Below are 23,230 nucleotides of genomic sequence, written 5' to 3'. Positions count from 1 at the left end.
GCAGGGCAAATGAGTAATACTGCTTAGGTCAAAAATGTTCATGAACATGAACGCTGTGTTCCTGTGTGGGGCATTGTTGCTCTTGTAGCACTGCTATATTCTAGAACAGGTCTCTAGAAGGAGCGGGATGGGTACAGGGGACTGTTCCCAAACTGTCACAAGTGGCCTCTGCTGTGACTGTGCACGCAAAAAGCTGCAGATTTAAGATACTGATTCCACACCATGTAACAAGACGTTCCTTTTCTCAGTCCTCTCCCCAGCAATTGCTCTTTTTATGTAAATTTATCCAAAACTAAGGAATTAAGTTTGTCCTTCAGAAACTTCAGAATATTACTGATTTACTTCCGAGACCCGTCTTTCAGGCATTTGCATCCATGAAGTAGATACGTGTCCTATTGAACCCCACTCTTCCTAAAGTCTGTCTACTTAATGATTTATATATTTAAATGCATAAAAGATTCTGGAGGTATGTAAAACTCTCTTTACAGTTGTTCCACTTGATACCTGACTCTAATTACACAGAGGAAATATTGTACTATTAAAAAAAAAGTTACTGTTGAACAAGTTGAAAGTGAAGAAGCTTCATCCTGAACAGGTTGCGAGGCCACATCCCTCTCTCACCATCATTGTCTCTTAGAGTCAAGGTAAAAAGGGAATGAGACAGAGGGGAAAGCAGATGGAAACAGCTCAAAGACCACATTGTGTACATGTGAAGACCTAGAAAACGCATTGGTGAACAACAGCAGATAGAACACAAACCTGAAATTCAAGAGCTGAGGCACAGACTACACTAAACAAGTATGCATGCATCAGTCACGTTTATTGGTCCATCAACAACTTTTGCAATTCAGGGCACGTGTTTAAGGAAATAAGTTATACCAACTGATCTGCACTGATGATAGACAAACCAGAATGCTATACCACTGGATTACATGGGTAGCTAAGACTTTTAGAAACGTTTGCTAACGCCACTCGTTTTACTGCGCTGGGAACACACGCTGCCTGCATCGGTGAAAGTTCTTGCTCAACATGTAAACTCGGACAAGCTTTTAAAGTGCTATTATAACCACAAGATGGTGTATCTCTTCATACAATAGAACATGTTTGTAAAAGGCCACATGATTAGAGTGTGTTAGGTTTTTCTTTAATTGAAGAAGGAATTTAGTGCTGGTGAAACAGCCAGACTGGCACCAGGAAACCAGAATTCTTTATTTAAATGAAGATCCAGAACTGCACAAATTGGTAAAATAATATCAATAACCCAGCTTTTAGTAAGCACACCTACAAGACAAAAATTTCAGTTTCCAGGTTACTGACCTCTGTGCTGAAGTATTCAGCCAGGAATTTAATATTTATTTTAAATTTGTATGGGGATAAGTGGTGATGGCAAGGACATAAACCTGTGTCTTACAGGCTTTCTGGATTGGTCTGCACAGGTGATGCTACGCCCTGCCAGTACCTGAGCCTACGTCCCACACCACCTCTGTTCTAAAATATCTGTAACTAACATCTTGCTGTACAATTAATAACAGTTCAGTGCAAATGTATTAGTGATGTTCAGAAGTTCATCTTACTAGTGCCAGGATGCCATTTTTTGTGATACTTCTGTAATTGTATCATTAAGGGCAGGCAAATGCTGATAAAAAGACAGTAAAGAAGCCTAACATTTACAAAAGAGAGTGAGTTGTACTTTAAAGGTATCTGTATCTTTTACATTTTAAATAATGTAGTTACTTTCTGTTTGGGAGAGTTTAGGAGAATCACATAAGGTTTTCTGACTCCCAGTCCATACCAAGGGTTACTTGTTCTTGAGTTTGTCAGCGTGTAACAGTATCAACTTTTACAAAGATGAATTACAGCAGTTCAGTTGACATTTTTTAACCAAAGAGATTTTATTTTCTAGGCAACGAAAGAAAACATCCAAGCAGTGATATTGACACATTTTCCTCAAATGAAACTGATTCTCTGTTAGCAGGTTTCCAACACAAACATGATATAGCAAAGCTACACACTCTGGTTTAAATAACCTAATTTTAAAAATACTGCAACTGAGAAATACCAAAAAAATATTTTTACACACCTTCAGAAATCCATCCTGGATACAAAGCTAACATCTATGTGTTGCTCCCCAAAGTCAATGCATTTGCAAACATGGCAGACAATAAATATGTATCTTCCACTTCTGTTTCAAAGACACCCAAAGATAGTCACCTTGTACACCTCTCTGAGGTAGGTATTATGTCCATTTTACAGATGGCAAATGGTGAGGATCAGCTCCTTGTCCAAGGCATCTCACCGCTTCGGTGTGAAAGCTGAGAATACAATTTAGGATTGACAGTCTCTTGGTCTCATTCCTAGACAGTATTTCATCTCAAGTAGTTATAACACAGTGTAATCTTCAAGTTCCTTTGAACTGTCAGGTATTTCTTTAGGTTTATAAGCATCAGCTTCTAGAGGGCTGGTTTTCATGTTGGGGTTTGGTTTTTGTTTGTTTTTTTTTTTCCTAATGATAGGCTAAAAGCAAAGTGGGGTTTAACATTGGAAGCTAAGTGGCTTTCTACAGGAAACTCCCACCAGTGCTAATGTGTATTTTAATACTGAATTAAAAAGAAACCTGGTCCATAGTGCTCTTGGTGATTCTATTCTTTATACTTAATTATTCATGCCTCAATTCAACAAAGCACTTATGTAATTATGTTCCTTCCTCAGTAAGACCCTCCTGTATTTCAAGGTCCAACTGGGAGCCTCAGCTGAGAACTTCAGCGAAACGTGCTTTTTATCAAAAATAAGTTTTCGCTGCACCAGGAGTTTAGCCAGATGCCCTAACAATGGAGGCCTTTAAAACTAGATCTTAGATTCCACTTGGAAAGTGGGTTTATTTCTGCCTCAGTCCGAAGATGCACGTTCTTGCTCCCCATTTGTAAACGTGCAAGGAAGGTAACTCAGAACAGAGTAACAGAAGAATAGCAGGCTAAGAATATTTTAAAATTCAATAAAACAAATGTGTGTTATAGGCATTTCAAAGAAAAAAAAAAATCCCTTTCAGTAATATGCACCGTTACAGCACCTTTTAAAAGACCTCAAAAGCACTTACTGTTAAGCCTCACAACCCCGCTGTGAGGCAAGATATACTAAACCAATTTCAACTTCCCTGATTCTGAATAGTATGAGAAGTAGGGCAGTTTACGCAGCTTATTTTGTTCTGAAAATTAAACTGCACCCTTCATTATCAGAATTAAAGTCTTGCTACCGAGCAGTCATCGGTGACAAATGAAACACATTAAGGCAGAATGCAGATGAAGAAACCTCAAGCCTCCCTTCTGGGTTAGCACTCTGTCCTTCTTAAAAAGGGCAAAACTTTTTATCGGCAAAGAGTGAGAACTATACCTTAAAGTGCTAATTTACAGTATTTGGAGTCTGGTACAGCTTAGTAACACTGTGGCCATGAAATTGGCTATACCCAAGTAAAGTCTGCTTAAATGTGTTTAACAGATGCAAATTAAGTTACTTCCCTAACTGCTCTATTTCCCTCTTGCCAGAATTTCCGATACTATTATGAAGAAGAATTCAAAGTATGTCAAGAAACATGCCTATGTTCTGATGCAGTGTAAACACCAGGGGGTTGATATAGTTATTTTTCAAGCAACTAAAAGCTACCTACGGAGGATTAATAAGTTTATTCAACACTTAACCATCTACTTGTTAATTTAAAGAAGGCTATCTTAAAGCTTAGAGGCCATTTCTTTCTCTAAAGCCATGACTTCACATAAACAATACACTCTACTTCTGATGGTAACATAGTATAGGGCAGCTTTGGAGATACTCTTTCCATTAAAAATTGTGCACCAAATGAGCAGTTTCCCCTGCAAGAACTGCTTGTACGTGCAGAGTCTAATTCTTAGTATAAGTAATGCTGATACGTGTGTTTCCCAAACCCTTAGATTAATTTAATTACCCTGAAAACATAATACAGAGATTAATTCAGAGGCTAGATTTTACGCTAGTGTTGAACGAGCCTTGTTTTTTATGTCCGCTCAGATCGCATACACAAAGAGAATATTATTTCAGAAATCAAGTTTTAGCTGCCAGTGTATACCACCTGCCAAAGTACTATAAGTTAGCATGCGAGAAGATACCTATTTCAAATCTGTTGGAAAAGTCACTAACCATAACAAACCTGTGCATCTTGGCCATCGTTAAGTTAATATGCTTTTCAAGCTTTGTGAACGGAATTTTATGATTACATACAGCTTATCTGGAAATCCAGAATTTTATTCTGGATCGGTGAGGTAGTCGATGTAACCATCCTCATGCAGATGTCACACTTCCCCGAAGTTGGTGTGTCCAGTCTCCTTGGCGTGTTCTCTGGCTTCCACTTGTCCAGTTAGTCCCTTCTGGCACACCATGCACCTCAGCGTAAAGTGATTCACATCGGTAAACTGCCTCTTCCGTCTGGCTTCATCTGCCAACTCCAACGCTTGTGCAAGAACAATATCATCAGTTGTGGAGAAAATGGTCTGGGGAGGAATGTCCGAGTCAGGGATTTTACGCTCAAGTGGGTCGTAATGAATCCCATCATAAATTAAAAGGACCCGCTTAGTGTAACCGGCATCTTCCCCAAAACGGTCGATTCTGACTGTCTGTGTGTCCACCACACAGATTTCGCACTGGTAAAATTTGGATAAAATGGACACTTCGATGGCTCCTCCCCAAGTCTCTTCTCTTCTGATCCAGTCACAATACTCCCTGTTAGTTTTCCCTAAAACTGCCTCACAGTAAGATTCAGGATCACTTGCTACTATCTGGGCTATAAGACTGCGCATCTCTGGAGCGCAACCCGGGTCATAAACACCCCCCTCCACCACATAGTACACACTGGTGAAGAGACAGGAGTTATCTGCCGGAACAACCCTCCTCGCAAGCACAGGCACGGCTTCCCTAACCGAGTTAGACATCGTTCTTTTCGCAACTACAGGCGAGTCAGTCTTGGGTTTGGACGTATCCTCTTCAACTATTAGAGTATCGCCTGTCAAACACAGAAGGAGGGAGAGTTGAGAGAAACATGCAGATGGGAGTTAAAGACGCTGTTGCTCCTAAAACAGAACAACACGGTTGCGTCGTTATTATTCAGGATGGCACTCGTTTGCCCCAGCAGCGCGGTATCCTGATGGAAGACACCCTCAGCCAAAACAGCCGGTAGCACCGCGACTCGCCGACCGAGCGTACGCGGCCGGCTCCGGCCTACCCGCCTGCCGTGTACCGGCTCCCCGTCCCCGTCCCCCTCCAGCCCCTGCTTTTTACCTCCGGACCCCCGGCGACGCGGGCAAAACCACCACCGGCGCTACCGGCGAGCAGGAGTCCCTCCCGAGCACGGGCTGTTGACAGCAACCCCCGGGAGGCGGAACCGGCCCGACAACCGGCTGATGAGGGGCGTGCTGGGCCGCAGCCTCCTTTAATTACGGTAATTGCAGCCGGCGGGACAGCAGAGGCCGCAAAGCGCCGGTGCCCGCCCCCCCTCATCACCACCGCGCAGGCCTAGGGCGCCCGGCCGCTCACCCGAGTGGATCCCGAGGTCTCCGAGTCGCCGCTCGCCGTCGCTGAGGTCCAGGCTCCGCGGCGGGAAACCGAGAAGGAGACGCTGGGCCGGGACGGGGACGCCGGTAAGGGCGGCCAGGGCTGCCTGCATGTCGCGGAGGCGGGAGTGGGCCGTGAGGCCGGGCAGCGGGTGGGTGCCGCTCCGGGCCTTGCAGCGCAGCCGCAGCATCCTCGGCGGGGCCGCCGCCGCCGCCGCCTCTTCCTCCTCCTCCCCGACCGGCCGCCGCTTCCGCTTCCGCCCCGCTTCCTCTCGCGAGACCTCCCGCCGCGCTCCGCCATTGGCCGGGCTGCAGCCAGTCAGAGCGCCGCGGTGGCGGAGGGGCGGGGAGAGGAGGAGACCGGAGCGCGCCGCTGGCGGGCGGTGATTCATTTGCATAGCGGAGCGCGCCCGTGACGTAGCGCCGGTCGGCGGCGGTCGATTTGCATGCGATTTGCATGTGGCGCGGCGGCGCGGAGCCATGTCGGCGGTGCCCCGGCACGGCGGCTCCCCGCGGGGCAGGACCGGGGCCCTGCGCGGCGGCGAGAAGAAGTGCTGTGAGTAACCCCGGCCCGGGGAAGGGGAGGGGGGGAGGTGAGGGGAAACGTGACTTTCATCTATTTCAGGGGAAAAAAAAAACCTACAAAAAAAAACCCCAAAACCATAAAAAGGGGGATAACGCTGGGCGTGCCGCTTAAAAAAGCGCGCGTCTTCCTTAAAACGCGTTTCCATCCCGCGCGGGGACGCCCTCTCCGTCCCGGTGCCCTTCCCGCGTGGGTGCGCGGCGCTGCTCAACCCCACGCCACTCGGTTTTTTGACTTGTGGGTGCTGCCATGGCCCCCTTCCCCTGCTTTTCCCCCAAACGCCCCTCTCCCCGGGCCTTTCCAGAGCTTGCTGCGGCTGTTTTCTGAGAGAACGTGACCGTTTTGTTAAAAGCATCTTTCTTCTGCCCTTGACAGCTCCCGCCCAGTCGGTAAATAGTGGTAACGCTAAAAGCCCTACCTCGGTCCCATTAGGCGCCCGGGAGACCGGAGAGCGTCCAGCTGCCGCTCGCAGCGGTTAATTACCTTCAAGGACACGACGGCCAGCCTGTTCTGAGATGCACGGCAGCTGTCTGTCCGTCCGGGAGACAGGGCACCTCTGCACGGGGGATGGCTTTGGGCTGGAACTCGCTTTTTTGCTCCCAGCTGCTCGGCAATGCAGTTGATGCTCCTGGGTTTTGGGGTTTGGTTTTTTTTTTGGCAGCATGGGCTTCCTACATGACCAACTCCCCGACGCTGATTGTGATGATCGGTCTCCCCGCGCGTGGCAAGACCTACGTGTCCAAGAAGCTCACCCGCTACCTCAACTGGATCGGGGTGCCCACCAAAGGTGCGTGCGGGGGCCGCCGGCTTGCCCCGGTGCAGGGATGGCTCTGCCCTTTGCCGAAAGCGCCGTGAGATCTGTCTGCAGAAAGCCGTCAGTCTCACGCGCTCGTCTTTTGTGTGTGAAGTGTTTAATTTAGGAGTGTATCGCCGGGAAGCAGTGAAGTCTTACAAGTCCTATGACTTCTTCAGGCACGATAACAAAGAAGCCATGGAAATCCGCAAGTAAGTCGGCGTCAGGGGGCTGAACCGATCCGTGGTGGTCTGGTTAGTCTCAGGTCTTGGCAGGCTCTGTGCTTGAGGAGCACAAAATAACGTGTAATGCCTGCGCAGGGATCCTGCCAGAGGGGCTGCGTGTGGGAGTTTTGTCGTTGCCTTCGGGCTGACACAAAGAGCCAAGGCTGCGAACGCCTGGTGGTGAAGCAAGTCATAGGTGCAGATGCCTTGTGATCTCTGCAGAGCCTCCGGGCCTCTTGGAAAGACACAGGGGTGGGCGCTCCGTGGGCAGAGGGAGAAGGTGTTTAAATGTCTCCCCAGTGGTTCAGAAGCCTTGCCGTCTGAACACTTTATGTCAGCTCTGACAATACCCGTTTCTCTCCTGCAGACGATGTGCCTTAGTGGCTCTAGAAGACGTGAAGGCTTATCTCTTGGAGGAGTGTGGGCAGATAGCTGTAAGACTTTTCTGAACTAAACATAGTTTTACATCTGGGTAGTTCAAAGCTGCCCGGGGCGTTTGGGGACCTGATTGTAACCCCAAATGATTTGGGGCTGGTTAAAAACCCTTGGGAAAACTTGCTCATTGCTCCTTACTTGTTTTCTGGTAGGTGTTTGATGCGACCAACACAACTCGAGAAAGACGGGACCTGATCTTAAATTTTGCTAAAGAAAATGCTTTCAAGGTAGTGCTCCTGTATTTAACTTGGAGTTGCTGCACCAAGGGACGTTACTGCTCCCTGGGGCAGGAGCTCTCGAGTTTTGATTCAGGGCAGAGTTCTTGGCTCTCTGAAATATACTTCCTTGCTGTCTTCGTAGGTGTTTTTTGTGGAGTCTGTCTGCGACGATCCAGAAGTCATTGCTGCCAATATCCTGGTGCGTACCGCATTTTCCAGGCTGAGCTGGCAGTACCTACTGTGGGTGCTCGGTGCAAGGTCACCAGCTGCGATAGCTTACAGGAATGTCCGCACATGCCTTGCTCTTACGTTTCACCTTAGAACTAAGCAGCTAAGGTTCGCAGGTTTATAAGAGCTAAGGATGCAGTTAGTTATGTGAGAAGGTGGAAATCAAATGAAGCTGAGAAATGTTTGACCTTGAAGCGTGATTCCTTGTCAAGGGAAGGCAGGCAGCGGGCGGCTTGCAGGGACAGCTAACAGCCAGCCAGCTGTGCCTGTCGCAGGGCCAAGCACTACAGTGCCTTCAGAGTCGCCCTTTGTTTCCTCTCCAGGAGCAGGTTTTTCCACAGGGCAGCGTCAAACACTGCGTATTTGTTTCAAAGGGGAAGAATAATGTTATTCAGCGTTGCTTTTGTTCCCTGTTGAGTTTGCTTAACTCTCACAAAGCGGCACTGTCTGTTGATCAGGAGGTGAAAGTTTCCAGCCCCGACTACCCGGAGAGAAACAGGGAGAACGTGATGGATGATTTCCTGAAGAGGATAGAGTGCTACAAGGTCACTTACCAGCCTCTTGATCCCGATGCGTATGACAAGTAAGCAGAGCCCTGGGGTGCATTTTGTCCTTGTACCCATGAGCTGCTTTGCTTTGTCGCTGCTGTTCTCTGGCTCAGGATGCTGTAACGCATCTGCTGGAGCCTCTGCTCTCCCAAAGCACGACTGCTTGTGTGAAGGTGATATCAGGTCCCAAGTGATTTGAAAGGATTTTTCTCTAGTGTACAGCAGTGTAACGCAGCTCCTTGTTTAAGCACGGCAGTTCAGTGTCTTTTCTGTCTGCTGGAGCAACCCAGTGGTAGTGCTGATGCCTTTACTAGAGGATGAATAGCTAGATTACACCCGCAGATGCACGTGCTTCATTTTTAAAACCAGTCGTGTGGGTGTTCTTATTTTATGTTGACTCCAGAGATCTTTCCTTCATTAAAGTGATCAATGTGGGACAGCGGTTCCTAGTAAACAGAGTCCAAGATTACATCCAGAGTAAAATCGTCTATTACCTAATGAACATTCATGTCCAGCCGCGTACCATCTACCTTTGCCGACACGGTGAGAGTGAATATAACCTTGTTGGCAAGATTGGTGGGGATTCTGGTCTGTCACCACGCGGGAAGCAGGTATGTGTTTGGCAGCAGCCGGCTTGCTGTATTTGTCAAGTGTTGTGTGACCAGGGTCAGAGCCGGGCTCTGCATCCGACTCCTGCGAGGGGCAGCCCCGCAGCTGGATCTTGCCGCGACAGCCACAGCCCTTGAAATGATGCTTTTAACGGCGGCAGCAGCTCCTGCTCCCTCCTAACCTCCCCTGACTTTTTTTCCAGTTCGCTCAGGCACTGAAGAAGTTCATCGAAGAGCAGGAAATTGTTGAGCTGAAGGTGTGGACGAGCCAGCTGAAAAGGACGATCCAGACGGCCGAGTCCCTGGGGGTCACGTACGAGCAGTGGAAGATTCTCAACGAGATCGATGCTGTGAGTGAAGTGCTGATTGAAGCCTTTTGCTTTTCTAGATGGAAAATGATGTTGAAAACCAAATTCATCACGATAAAATTGACCGTTTCCTGTTCATCTATAACCACGTCCGTGTATAACGTACTCCAGCCATCATCGTGAGGTTTAGGGTGGTTTGATACAGGGCTGACAATGCCTGGAGCTGCTAGACCTTGCTGCGAACATATCTAGCTGATGTGGAGAAAGAAAATAACTCTGAACATCTCAGGCATTTGTCACACCGTCCTGGGTGGACAAAGGTTACTGCTCCCACTCTAATTCTTTCGGGCAAAAGAAATTGCAGGGTTGTTGCTGTGGAAATGAATGCTCATTTTCATCCCTGGTAAACAAGGGGTTTGAAATAACAGCAAAAGCCCACCCTCTTCAAACCACCCTGGACGTGCGGTACACAAACGCTGAGTGTGTGGCCGTGTCGGATACAATACCTAAAACTTTCGTCACATAAAGGGATTACTGGTCTCAGCCACTTGCTTTTTCTTTTCTTCCTGTTGCATCGCTGTACCTCTGTTGAAACAAAGCCTGTTGTAACAAGTTCTTCTTCCCTCAGGGGGTATGTGAAGAAATGACCTATGCAGAAATTGAAGCCAAGTATCCAGATGAGTTTGCATTGAGGGATCAAGAGAAGTATCTTTATCGCTATCCTGGAGGCGAGGTGAGGACCTCTAAGAAATAACAATAAGCTACAGTATACGTAAAATGAATACATGTGTGTAGAACTGAAAGACTTAATTTTGACTTTTTCTGCCAGTGCTTGTGTGAGAAACTGAAAACATTAGGGTCCCCAGTTCTCTTTTTCAGAGGAAAGGTTTATTGCTTTCCTTTATTGTGGTGTGCAGATGATACCTTTCAACCAATTAATTGGGCCACTTGCCGAGTCCCTTGCTGCTCCCCTCAGACACGGAGGGGTTTCTGCATCCCGCTCGTTTGGCCGAGGCCTGAATTGTCACTGTGAAAAAACACTTTGGGGAAGAAAATGACTGTGGGTGGGGTGTGGAGTCACTTCTGGTTTTACTTCACAGCCTTGTTGAAATGTGTAATTTGCTATTTTATTTGTTTTTCTTACTGCACTCAGTAGGAGTTACCAGGAATCTGAATCCTCCTGTAATCTGAAGGTTGCTGACACTAAATTCCACCTTCTGCTGTTTGCCTTTGGTTTTTTTTTTCCCTGTATTTACCAAATCATCCGTAACTTCTGCATTATGATATTTTAACTGATATTTTCCTGAATGTGAAGCTGTGTTAATTGCTACTTCTGCTTTAAGCCTCTGTTTACAAAACCCCTTGAAAAATTCCTGTTTTGTTTTTCAGTCCTACCAGGACTTGGTCCAGCGCCTGGAGCCAGTAATTATGGAGCTAGAACGGCAAGGCAACGTCCTCGTTATCTCCCACCAGGCGGTTATGAGGTGCCTGTTGGCTTATTTTCTTGACAAGAGTGCAGGTACAAAAATAAATGCATGATGTTAGGGGCTGGCTTCTCTTGCTGCTTCCTTTACAGAGCTTTTGGGAGGGTGGCTTGTAATTACTGTTTTGATTTTTCACAACGGAAGAGCTGCTTAAAAAAGAAAAAAAGAAAACATTTCTGGAATACTTTAACCATTGCATTTCAGCAGTGCATGGAGCTTAGCAAGAAGCTCTCTTTGTGAGACATGCAGATACATGTGCTGTTTGTTTTCTGCTCAGCCCTAGTTTCTGATGCTGTTTCCACCAGTAGCATTTACATAATCTCTAGGGGATTATTTTTTAATGTAAAGAAGAAATTTTCTGATGCATCAGTAGCCTGTGAAGGGTTGGCAATAGCGCTACGCTTCTGAGAAATGCTGATGCCTTGCATGGCATACTTGCCTGGAAGCTAGTTCCAGTCTGCTGCAAGCTCCTTTATGAAGCTCCAGTGAGTGGTACTGGAGTTTAATAAGACCTTTAATAAAGTTAATAAACTTTTAATAAAGTTGAAAGTAAAACTCCCGTGGGTCCGTGGTGGCTGTTGCTGCAGTGCTTTCCCACCCGTGTGCTGCTGGAGGGGTTCCCTCTGGCTGGTGGCCCCGTGTGCTGGAAATAGCGGGGACAGTCCCGTCCCGCTGCTGCGGGGTTGGGGAGGGCGACTGGGGGGGTCCGGGGGGGCTGCGGTACCGCCTGCGTGGGAACAAGGCACTTTTGAGCTTGGCGTCCGATATTTGCTGTGTGAAAGGTTCCCATGAAGCCTGGGATGGGGGGGCTGGTGTGGGCAGCCCCAGCGCGGCCGTAATGCCCCCCCGTAACGCCTGCCTCTGTCCTAGACGAGCTGCCCTACCTGCGCTGCCCCCTCCACACCATTCTCAAGCTCACGCCCGTTGCATATGGTAAATATTGTCTTTTTTTTTTTTTTTCCCCCCTGGTTTGCGTCTGCATGTGAACCTGATGAGCAAGTTTGTGTCCGTGTGCGGCAGCAACTGGACATGCTGTAAAGGCTGCTGCTAATGTTTTTAATGTATAAAAAGGTTCTGGAGAGTGGGAGGGTTTTGGGGGGAGCAGCAGGAGGGGAGATGGGTGGGTGCGGGGGTGTTCTCCTGTGGCCTCTCTTTTAAACAAGTGATAATTGTCACAGGTGGGTTTCGCCTCTTGATGGAGAAGGCTGTGTGTGCCTCCAAACTTGGCTTTGGCTCTGGGGTGCAGTCAGTTAAAAATGGCTTTTCTGTATAGACCTGTAGTCCACATAACACAGGGCTGCGCTCCTGCAGTGAAGGTCGCAACCAGAAAGTAGTCAGAGTCTAAAATTCTGTTAATAGGGTGAACTGTTTATTTATGAGCTGTTTTATTAAAAAAAAAAATCCTGCTCACTTTCCATGCTGTTTTCAATATTTAAACAAAAAAATTGGTTGTTTATTAAATTACCCTTCCTCATATAAACTTCTCTTTCTTTTTGGTAAAGGCTGTAAAGTGGAGACGATTACCCTGAACGTGGAAGCAGTGAACACCCACCGCGACAAACCCTCCCTGGACTCAGTAAGTCTTGCTGCACAGCCCTGTTTTTTTCCCTTTTCAAAAATAAGTGCCTAAACTGAAACACTCTTAAAGACCTGCTAGAAATGGCCAATTGCTTTCAGTGACCAGAGAGACTTCCTTCAGAATTCCCAAAAGCAGAATTAATTGTAGGCTGAATTAGTGTGCTTCCCAGGCCAGGGGCAGATATTTTTCAAAGCTATTGTAGGAAGCAGAATGGGCAAATTTAGGACTTAGATTTTAAATTCCAGGTCTCATTCTCAGTTTTCAGTTAAGTATTTGTTGTTGATGCTTGTTTGCATTAATTGCGATCATTTCGAAGACTTGCCAGAATGTTTGAAGTGAATTTTTTTTTCTCATTGTCTCGATGAGCTTTCTCTTTGTAAAGCTGCAGACGGGTAAGGCTGGGCTCTGGGACGGGTTCGTGGTGGCTCTGGGCAGCGCTTGCAGCCCTGGGGGGCCCAGGCTGGCTGCCGTGCGCCGGTGGCTGGGAGGAGTGGAGGTCTTTCCCTTGTAAAACACACAAGAAATCTGCAGAGGCAAGTATTTGGCGCAAGGCAAGGCTGTGGCGTTCCTAAACTTTGTATGTGTTGGAGCTGAAGGAGAGGGGTCCAGTTTACCTCCCTTGCACTGGGAATCTTCTTACAGCCGCACTGGAAACACTTCAGACTTTGACTAGCTTTATTTACAAAGTCCTGTCTCTCCCATTACTTAAATAACTGTTTGGCCATCCACCTTGTTCAGCGAAGCACCTAAATATGTGTGAAATCTGTGGAAGTTGCTGCTATTTGAGGTGCTCACTTATGCAAACACTGTTTTGCAGAGGGACTGATCTGTCGGGGAATGCCGCGTAGCAGTTGTGTGTAATTAGCTCCTCCAATTAAAGAGAACAAACCAACTCTCAGTTGTGCTAGCTCGCAGGATATCTAAGTGCATCACATTTTAAGTTCTTCTGGTACATTTAGGCTTTTAGTTACCTCTTGTTGTTGTGTTTTGTCAAGAGCTATTGGCTGATTGCCTGGGATATGGTTATATTTTTTTTTTTGTCCCAGCATAAAGGAGTCCCCTGTGCTTGAGGGACCATAAACAAGGGGTGGAGAAACTAGGAACCTGCTTCTGTGGCTGGAGGGTTTGCAGAGCTAAATCCAGTTGACTGCAAAATGCTAAACTGAGGATATTCGGCAAGACTTCTGTGGCTGGTCCCATGCTGGTGGTTCCCAGTTGGGTATTTATCGCTTTGCAACTTCTGCGCGATGCCTGTGTTGAAATTGTTGCTGCCTGCTCGGAGAAGTCGGAGGCCATTTCTGTTTTTCTTTGCTTTACTTGGGCAACGCGGCTGCTTTGGGGGAGAAGAAACACAAAGCAGGGAAAGTTTTCTATTTGATTATTTTTATTTTGTTTTCCCCCCTAAATTGATTGCAGGGAGGAAAAAAAAAAATTAAAAAGACAATAAAAAGCAAATGCAAACAAACAAAGCCACCTAAGCAAAAAGAAAAAAAATCCCAAAGGGAAATAAAACTGCTAAAAAAGCAGCCTTTTCAGTGGACTCTGAGCCAGATTAGCTGACGGAGCAGGTCGTTTCCCACCACTAGTGCTCAGCCAGGGAAGGCACGGAGCGGTCACGCCGGCGCAGACCGATGCGGGGTTCACCGAGCCGTGGCTGCCGGGAGCTTTGGGGTGCCTGCGGGTGGGAATGCCGGCGGTGCGTGCTGGTGCGCGATGTGGTTTTAAACTGTGGCTCCCCTTTTCGTTCCTTGCGATACCCCTCCGTCTGGGAGCAGAACAACCTTCCCGCCAGCCAAACCCCTGTAAGGATGAGAAGAAACAGCTTTACGCCGCGGGCCAGCGCGGACACGGTAAAGCGCCCGTGACATTACAGTGTTGGGAGCAAACCTCTTGACCTGCTGGGGGCTTTCCCATCCCTGGAAGCTCGAGATGGGGCCGACCAGCTGCAGCTGCAAGTGGGTGTCCTGGTGGTACCTCTCCTGCGCTCCCCCTCCCCACCATCACACCGTCACCCGCGGCTGTCAGTGGTCCTCTCTGAAATACAGACCCTTCCCAGGGTCTCGAACACCATCTCTGTTCCCGCGTGAAAATCATTCTGGATTAGACTCCCTTTAAAAAAAAAAAACAAACCAAAAAAACCAAAAAACCCACCCCAAAACCAACAAAAAAACCCCCAAACCCTACAAAACCCAAAAACATACCCCACACCTGCCCCCCAAAACCCAAAGTTGCCCCATTTAAACTAGAATTGTGGTGCCAGAGGCTTTCAAAGTCAGGCTCTGTGCAGGTGAGTTTCCACCAGTGCAATAGGGTTTTGGCAGGGTGGTTAATTCTGGGTATTACCTCGATTTCTGGCAAAAACCTGATTGGAAAGAGTTATTAATACCCTCTTTGTCTTAATTTGATACTGCAGCCAAGTGTTGCTTTAGCCCCAGAGCAACTTGGTAGGAAATCTTTGTGCCCGTGATTTTGTTGGTGCCCGTTTCCCCGCAGATCCTGATGTCAGCAACTTGTTGAACAAAGTTTGGGCTCTTCGGGTGCCCAAATTCAAGCAGCCTGGATTTGGGGGTCTGGCATTTCTTCTGGCTTAAGAGCACGTAGGTCCTCATCGGTGTTGGATGCGAAGCCCCGTTTGTTTCTTTGCTCATTTAAAATAATTTCTCTGCTAAATTAGGAGTTTTTCTGTGCCTGGGAGAGCACAGGCAGAGTGGGCTGCACGCTGCTGCTGCCTGGCAGAGGAGGCAGAGGTTGGGGGGGGCTTTGAGGAGGTCTTGGCTGGGCCCCTCGTGCAGAGACAGCCATTGTTACCAAAGCTGTTTAAAAATAAAATAATCTTGGATACTTTAGAGGTTAATGTTTTCCAAGCCATTCAGTGAGCCCAGCTTCTTGTTTTCCTCTTCCCTGTTAGCAGAGTAAGTGGCCAGAGAGTAAAAGAAGGGGTGATGCTGCGCAGGTGAGCGTTGCTGGGGTTTTCATACTCAGTGAAGAGCCTGAGGCTTAGGCATCCCCAAAATCCCAGAGCCCTGGTGGGAACTGACCCAGACAGGGCTTTGCACTGGGCTGGGTTTGGCCCACAGCAGTTCTGGATGAAGAATCTCAGCTGGAGAGGACCCTGACTACCTGAGGTCTTAATTTTTGGGTGTCTCCAGCTGGGCAGCCCCAGGACAGGGGTCCCTACCCCGACCGCTCCCCGTTTGCAGTTGTACCCTTCGTAATCGTTATGTCGAAGCGCTGACAGCTCCGGGATGAGGGAGCATTTAGTAAATGCTGGGTTCTGGGGCTGTGTGGGCAGTAGGGAACCGTGCTGTCCTGGGACCTCTTGCCTGAATGGAGCCTGTGAGATGAGCAGCAGTGGAGGAGGCGGCTGGGTGCTGCAGCACACGATGCCCACGCTTTGTATCAGCTCCTGCTGGGATACAAGCCTGCCCTGAGCTCCCTAACATGGAATCTTTGGGGTTGCTTCACTTCTTTCCCAGTTTGCTTTGCTGTTTTTACTATTATTTTTACATCTCCTTTAAAATGCACTATGAGCTATCCTGTGCTGTTTCTTTTTCCTTTGCAGCCTCAAGGGGGAAATGCTTGCCTGTGAGTACCACTGAGAGCAGCTTGTATGTACTCTCTTTTGGTTTAGTAAGTAGGACTTCTCTTGATTAACACTGCATGGAAACTACTTTGGGGAAAGACAAACGCATGGAGCAGAAGGAAGTCTTTTGCTGTGTAATAACCTGTCATTTAAGGGGGACCTCAATCAGGGAGGAATATGTTACCAGGCTGAGCCCACTGATCCAGGGGCTGTAGCTGGACTTACTGGTGCATTGTGCTTGTGCTGGCTGCCTGCAAAAGTGCATTTCACCCTGAGCTTGCTCCGTCCCTGGACCAGTACGTGGGATGGCTCCGCACTGGGACTGCTGGGCTGAGCCGCATAGCTTGTACTGAGCAGTTCTGGGTTCCACGTACGTCTCCTCTCCGCCTGGGACGAGGTGCGGTGACGTTACTGATGGCAGGGGTTTTGCAGGAGTCGTTGGATCATAGCCTGGACAGGAGCGGTGCTGCTCAGCCCCAGCTCCCCGAGACTCGAGGGAGCTGGGTGGGTTTAGCATGTGCTTGGAGAGCGGCTGGGTGGGCAAACCTTTCCGTGTGGGTGGCAGTTGTCACCTAGTCCTCACCATCACGTTCCCCTTGGAGGTGTCCTTGAATGGGGGCAAAGAGAGCAGGACTGTCTTTCTCCCACTCTAAGGAGAGAATATGTCCTTGTCTGTCCCCCCTCTCCAGGGAGCCAGCAGCCAGCGTCACCCGTGAGACCTTGGCTTCCCTCTCGGCCTCGGAGTAAGGGGCTCGGATGAGACGTTGGCTGCCGCCCCGCGCAGAAAGGCCAGAGATGCCCTCGCTTCGCCGTGCTCCCGCCGGCCCCAAGTCCTGTCCCCGAGCCCCTGCTCCGCTGGTGGCTGCGGCAGACCCCGCTGCAACCCCTCGCTTGGCTTATCGGGTGTTTCGCCTCGCGCAGTACACGCAACGCTGGTGCTTTTTGTCTTGTAAAAAGTTTTTTGGTTTTTTTTTTTTTTTGCAATTTAGGTACTCTGCCTGGGGGCTTGGCTGTATTGCGCAGCAGGTCCCTGCACGGGGCTGCGGGACGGCTTTCAGCAGCGTGTGGCTCCTGCGGTGCCCGTGCCGCATCCTCTGCGCTGTGCTCATCCCCGTGTGCCAGGGTGACCCGCAGCGCCCGGCTGCTTCCACCCCACCTTTGGGAGCGTGGTGGTCTTCTCCCGGTGGGAGCAGCAGGCTGTGCTGGGGAGCACCCGAGGGTGGTCGTCCCTAAGGGTGGGCTCAGAGGTGGCAAGGCTTGTGTCCTCGGAGGATTCAGGTCGCTGCGTGTGGGCTGCCGGGGTCGTTGCTGACCTGCTCTTGCTCTCAGCAAAGCTCTGCTCCCTCCTTGCCTCTGCCCTGGGGCTCTGGGCAAATGCTCTCGCTGCAAATCCTCTCGCTCCTGGCGCTCTGGCGTCAAAGGGAGAGCTGGGTTTAACGCAACGAAAGTAAGGTGGTAGCTGGTTCAGTTTCCAGATGTCGGGTGTTAAGAGAGGGTCCAGGTTTGGGTGGGGAGCTGCGGCAGGGTGGTCCCCGCAGCGATGGGGCGCAGGTCTCGCCGCGGCGGGATGCATCCTCATCTCTTCCAGGCGAGGAAGGTGCAGCTCCTACCTCTGCCCAGGTAGCGTTCCTCCAGGCCTGAGAAACTCCTGCTTGAATGTATCTGGCCGTTTGGATGTGCGCTTTTTTAACTTTAATTGCGCTTTGTCCTTGAGCGAAGCTCTTCCAGTGGTTTTCTCAATGCGACCGCTCTGTCTTTCTCCGTCACCAGTATTTACACGTGTGTCCTAGGACGCAGGGGTATGGGATTGATCCTGAAGTAACATGCCTCAGTCTCCTATTCTCTAGTTTGTGGTAGCATTTTTAATAATGCTGCAAAGTTCTCTTACCGACTGTCCTGCCAAAGCTGCAGAAGCGCACAAAGCATCGAGCTCAGATATTGCTGTAGAGACTCTCCCACGTCAGGATGGCCGGCTTGGGATGGTTCAGCCCCTAGCAATGCAAAAAGGGCACGTTTCTCCTAAAGCTGCCTGTCTCCCTGGGTTTCAGAGGCCTTAATGTTGAAGATAAGGGGAAAAGGAGAAAGAACCTGAGCTGGGGGAGCTTGTGATAAATTTGATAAGTCGTTGTTCCTATACTGAGCGATATTACTTTAGAATCAAGTCAGAGGAAAATTATCCGTAGGCTAAAAGCCAAAGCCTTGCCCCTTTGGATTTGCCTTTTCTCTGAGTCAAAAGGAGCTGTGTGTTTAGAAAATGAATGTATATTCCAGCTTTGCAAAATTACTTTTCTAATGCTGAGCTTCAAGTATTTCATTTTCCCCTATGTTTAAACAAATAACACAGACTTCCTGGGAAGGTTTGCAGATAAATGAAGGTAACTTGGTCCAACTTCCTTGATTCCAGTACAAACCTTCTTCCTTCTTAGTGCTGGTGTTTTGCTTGAGAAAGTAGCATGTGAGCAGCTCTTATGGATTACCTCTGTCTGATGATGGTCACTTTTTAAGTGTTAATGTCAGGAAAACTGTTTGGATATTTATTGCAAATAGAAAATATGTAGGGTCCGGATTTCCTGACTGTTGGAATTTAAGTGTCTATGCTTACTGTTAATTGTCAGCAAACTGGCTCCATAGCTGTGCCATTTTTTTATTGCAAAACAGTGCTGGTTAGGTAACAAGACAAATTGCACATACCAATTTACATATCGGTTTGCAGTCTCAAAGTGCTGCAGCCGAGCAGAGCGGGCACTGGGCATTGCACAACTGGAGCCTTTCTGAGCATTTTCTGTGCTCTGAGATATTGCATGAACAGCAGCTGTAGGAAATCCTGGCTGTCGGATTTTAACTTGTGTGATCGTGCATTTGTAAACATATAATTCACTTGTACTGACCTGAGTGTGTTCCTGTTGTCTTCTGGACCCTCGGTGAGGCAGTGGAAGGAGTATTATCAAAACTATAAGTATTGTGGTTAATATGCAAAATGGTTACTGTAATGTTTCTTACGTTTGTCCTGGAAGTGTACTTTCCTATGGAGAAGATAAATAAAAGTGAGTAACCCTGAGTAACCAGCCCGCTTCGTTATTGCCTGCCGACCTACGAGGTACTCCAGTAAAGCTGAGCTTGCACGGTCTCAGGCTGAGACTGGGACACCCTTTGTCCGGAGCTTTGCAAGAGGTTAAAGGACGATGCAAAGCGTGAAGCAGCTCATTATTTGGTCGGGTAGAAGTAAATAAATAAATCCTCAGATGGTTACCGTCATGTAGAACAATTATGTGGAGCTGGTTGGATCCAGCTGGTGCTGTCTGCTGCAAAGCGTCTGTCTGTCCGTCCCTGGCACTGAGCTGAGCTCTGCTGTCCCCTGCTTTACCATCTCCTGACTTACCCTTGGTATAACTTGTACCATTTATCTCTTATTTGTAGAGGATGGCCAGTTTAACGGTGTAGAGGTTTGTGCTTTCATCTCGGATTCGGCTGGGATTTCCGTGGCTGGGAAGAGCCCTGCGGATGGGACGCGAGCATCCCCGGAGCACAGTGAGCCGTGCGCCACTTTGGCCAGTACTTTCCTCTGAAATGTGTTTTTAGAGTCTGTCTGTGTCTTTTCTTTCTGAATGCTGAAACGTCTGCCAATGACATTGGAGAAAATTTATTATGGAGACTTTTCAATCTGCTTTTAATATGTCTGAGCTAATGTATCCCTGGGCTTTCTGAGGTGTTAAAATAGTATTCCGCATCTTCCTGGTTAGATGGCAAAATTAACTGCAGTATATGTGAGGACAAAATGGTCATATCCATACTCGCTGAAGCAGCTTTTCTTTGGAAGATGTGTTACTGGACCAAATCCCCAATTATTTTTTTTAACTGTTACCATTTCCAAGTTCAAACGCAGTTATTGTGGTGTTTAACCACTGAAAGAGCTCCAGGTATCACTTGAGTTTGCTTTCATGACTGCTGATTTGAATCCTGTGACTGGAGCCTCTTCCTTTGCTTTGGGAAGGCTTTTTTATACAAGGTGTAACACAAGGCACTCATTAAGTCAGCAAATCCTGCGGGACGTCTCCTGTGAGGGGCAGAAGGGAATAAAAGCTCCTGTCGCTCTCTGGAAAGAGTACAGCTACCAGTGCTGTCAAATCTGAACTCCAGTCCTGCTTTACCTTTGCACCCTGATCTAATCCTCATCCTCTCACTCATTTTTCCTGGGCTTTGTGGATGCTTTTATCTATTAGAACAGAAAATTGGAGCATCGCTTTGCTTGGTGTCTGGGAACAGTGGGGCCGTGTGTGCAGAGTTTGCAAGAAGCACGTGATTTTTACCAGTTGTCTTTTTAACATACCAAATTTTAGGCCCACAACAAGTTTTTAAACTTGCCTACGAATAAGCTGTGAATGTTACTGATGTATAATGCTGCCTTTAATAAGTTTAAGCTGCTGTAGTATTTAGTGCATAGACTGTGAGACTCCCCTGTGGCGCAGCTCGTGTGATGGCTCTGTGTTAAGTCCCCACCGAACCCCCAAATTTGCAGTGTTCTCCCACAAGTCTTGACTTGTGTTTTGCCAAACTCCATTTTACTCCACTCCTGTTCTTGCACTAAGGGCAAAATCCTCAGGTTGGGCCAAGAAAAGAGCATTTAGGTACAAAGCAGGAGGCTGTTCTGAACCTGCTGTTTCTGGTGACTCCAGGACTTATATGAGCAACTTCTGGGACCCAGGTTGCTTATTTTAAATGTATAAATAAATGTTGGCCATACCCACAGTAGGGATCTGTGCTTGAGAAACATCAGCGCCCTGGCTGCAGATGAACTCAGAAGCCCTGAAGCCCTGAAGAGGTTTACCTGGGGATTTTGAGCTCAAACCTAGTTGTTTTAAACACTCCCAGAGCTTTAATTTGATAAAGGTGAGATGGAGAGGTCAATGGCGGAGGCCCAGGCTCTAATCCTAAGCCTTTTAGGATTTACACAGAGCAGAAGCGTGTGTTGATCTAAAGCAATTGCGCCACGGAGGGAGGAAATTCAGTGGGTGAGAAACTGAGTTTTATTAGTTTTGTTCCTCGGGCTGTTCCCACTGGGGCGCAGGTTTGCTGCAGCCTTCTGCAAGAGCAGCGCTCTCTGTTCTTTGGTTTTAAATGTTACAGTGCTTAGAAATAAGCCAGAAAAAAAAAGGAGAAAAAACGTTGAAGGAAGAGATTTATAGCCTGGTAATATATATATATATATATATATAACCTGGTTGCATGGTAATACTTGCTGTCAGTCTCCAGTAATGCTCTAAACGCACAAACCTGCACCGCATCGGGCTGGCTGCTCCTCCGGAGAAACCTCCCACTCTGCGGGGAAAAAGGAGTAGAAATGTACTGTGGGATGTTTACACACAATATGCTGTAATAACTTGCTAAGGAGTTAATTACATTTGTATCATTGAGTAGTTAATGGTTGTAAGGAGATAAAATATGTATTTTTACCTGCCAGGTTTCATGAATGTAGCTGCTAATATGTTGGCGGTTGAAACTTTTTTAATCACTGCTAAATATCAGGTCTGCAGTTTTGGATCACTGACTGTGGGTCCCTTATTCCTGTCGAGTAGGTACTTGCTTTGGCCGTGGTCTGCTGGGTCGTGGGATGGAGCCCCTCAGCCGTCTCTGCAGACGGCAGCATTTGTGCCTCAGTGCTTTAATTAAAGCCTAACTACAGCCTTTTCCTCCTGCGTTTTAACTTTCAAAAGGTGTAAATATGTGTGTCTAGAGCAGAGCAGCAGCAGATTTGTGATCGTCATCGTTGTCGTGCGGGTAAATCACACCCGACGTGGTGGGTCGCGGGGTCCTGCCGAGCCCCGAGCTCTCGGGGCAGCCGGGCTGGGGCGATGCCCGTGAGCCCCCGCATCTCCCCAGCCCTGTAACATGCTGGTGGGTCCCCGTGCCAGATATTTCCTTGAAATCACCTGATTTCTTTGGCACCGTGTGTGCAAATACCCCAGAATAAACAATGATTGCACAATGTACCTGAACTGAGGATTAGCAGTGGCTTGTGCTGTCAGTCGTACCGGCGCTGCTGTCTCGGGCTGAGTGGGCAGAGGTGGTGAATTTGGAGGTGTGGAAGTGGGCTTGGTGCCTTCGTGAGCATTGCACCACGAGTGGAGGGTTTTTTTCTGTATTTCCCTGACTTTCTCTCCATTTCTATCAGCAGAGGCGGCGGTGGCTGCTGTTACTTGCAGTGAGCAGTGGCAGGGCCACCCGTGGGACCTGCATCGCTGTCCCCTGCGCAGGGATGTCCTCCTGTCCCAGGGGCTGGCTGGCCCGTCAGCGTTATGGGTCGTTGTAGAGAAAAACGATGACTCGGGCAAAACCTGTTCCATCTCTGCTGCCAGCGATGGGGGAAAATTGGAAAGTGAGGGGAAAAGGCTTAAAACCGGGCTGGATAGCTTGAGTTTGTGTACGCTGGCTGTGACGTTAGAGCTGCCACTTCTCTGCAAGGCATCCCCTTCCCGGCAGCTCGGCGGTGGGTGACGGGAAAACCCAGCCCAGCCGCCTCCGGGCCGAGGAGCAGCCTTGGGAGGAGAAGCATCGCTGCCAGCGCTTCCAGGAACCGCCTGCCCCAGGGGTACGTCCCAAACTCTCACCCGTGCTCCTCCGAAGGGTACTGGGCCAGCACTGCTGGTGCCACCTCCGCCTCTCCCGCTGCTCCTCTGTCTCTCTGAACACCGTTTGCAAACTGCATCTCTGTATTCAGTGTTTACCAAGATGGGTGTTACGTGTCTACTTGCAATTTTGCGATGTTGCTGCTTTCTAATTTTTTTTGTAGGCTTAAAAAAAAAAAAAAGCAATATATGTGAACTTGTGCTGTATGTTTCGCACTCCGTGCACTTAAGCATAAATATCCCATCAGCATTTATTTACAATAAAGGTATTTAAAAAAAAATATAGGTCTAGTTTCCTCTGTTTATTTTCCATTATTGTTTGCTATAACTGTCTATTGTGTGCTGGTTTTGTGAGATAATGGTGAATTCAGGGAGTCTCTGGAAAGTGTTTGGAGGAAGAGGGTCTGCAGGGGAGGGCAGGCGTCCCTGGGCTTTGGGAGTTG

The 23,230-nt window shown here is 48.2% G+C and overlaps 2 protein-coding genes across 7 annotated transcripts; one reads left to right on the top strand and one right to left on the bottom strand.

Moving 5' to 3' along the window:
- Window positions 1-801: 801 nt before the first annotated feature.
- Window positions 802-6,021, bottom strand: YOD1 (YOD1 deubiquitinase). The gene is given in 3 exon segments (XM_069771048.1): window positions 802-5,026; window positions 5,557-5,964; window positions 5,967-6,021. Coding segments are annotated over 3 exon segments (1,170 nt in total). The 3' UTR covers window positions 802-4,319.
- PFKFB2 (6-phosphofructo-2-kinase/fructose-2,6-biphosphatase 2) lies at window positions 6,020-22,466 on the top strand. Of its 6 annotated transcripts, XM_069771040.1 has the most exons (16): window positions 6,020-6,129; window positions 6,818-6,943; window positions 7,065-7,161; window positions 7,541-7,607; window positions 7,761-7,835; window positions 7,969-8,025; window positions 8,513-8,637; window positions 9,006-9,213; window positions 9,414-9,560; window positions 10,147-10,251; window positions 10,908-11,037; window positions 11,873-11,935; window positions 12,505-12,578; window positions 14,357-14,431; window positions 16,144-16,166; window positions 16,854-19,226. In XM_069771040.1, exons 1-16 carry the CDS (start codon window positions 6,054-6,056, stop codon window positions 16,909-16,911), a joined length of 1,506 nt encoding a protein of 501 aa, XP_069627141.1. In that variant the 5' UTR covers window positions 6,020-6,053; the 3' UTR covers window positions 16,912-19,226. The 6 variants fall into 6 exon arrangements, 3 of the variants coding, with proteins under 3 accessions (XP_069627141.1, XP_069627142.1, XP_069627143.1); XR_011322250.1 differs by lacking the exons at window positions 14,357-14,431; window positions 16,144-16,166; window positions 16,854-19,226 and adding exons at window positions 19,582-19,692; window positions 22,337-22,466; XM_069771041.1 differs by lacking the exon at window positions 14,357-14,431.
- The last annotated feature ends 764 nt before the right edge of the window (window positions 22,467-23,230 follow it).

The sequence above is a fragment of the Haliaeetus albicilla genome, chromosome 26 (genome assembly GCF_947461875.1).
Source record: "Haliaeetus albicilla chromosome 26, bHalAlb1.1, whole genome shotgun sequence".
Classification (NCBI taxonomy): domain Eukaryota; kingdom Metazoa; phylum Chordata; class Aves; order Accipitriformes; family Accipitridae; genus Haliaeetus; species Haliaeetus albicilla.
This window is presented reverse-complemented; position numbering and strand designations above follow the sequence as displayed.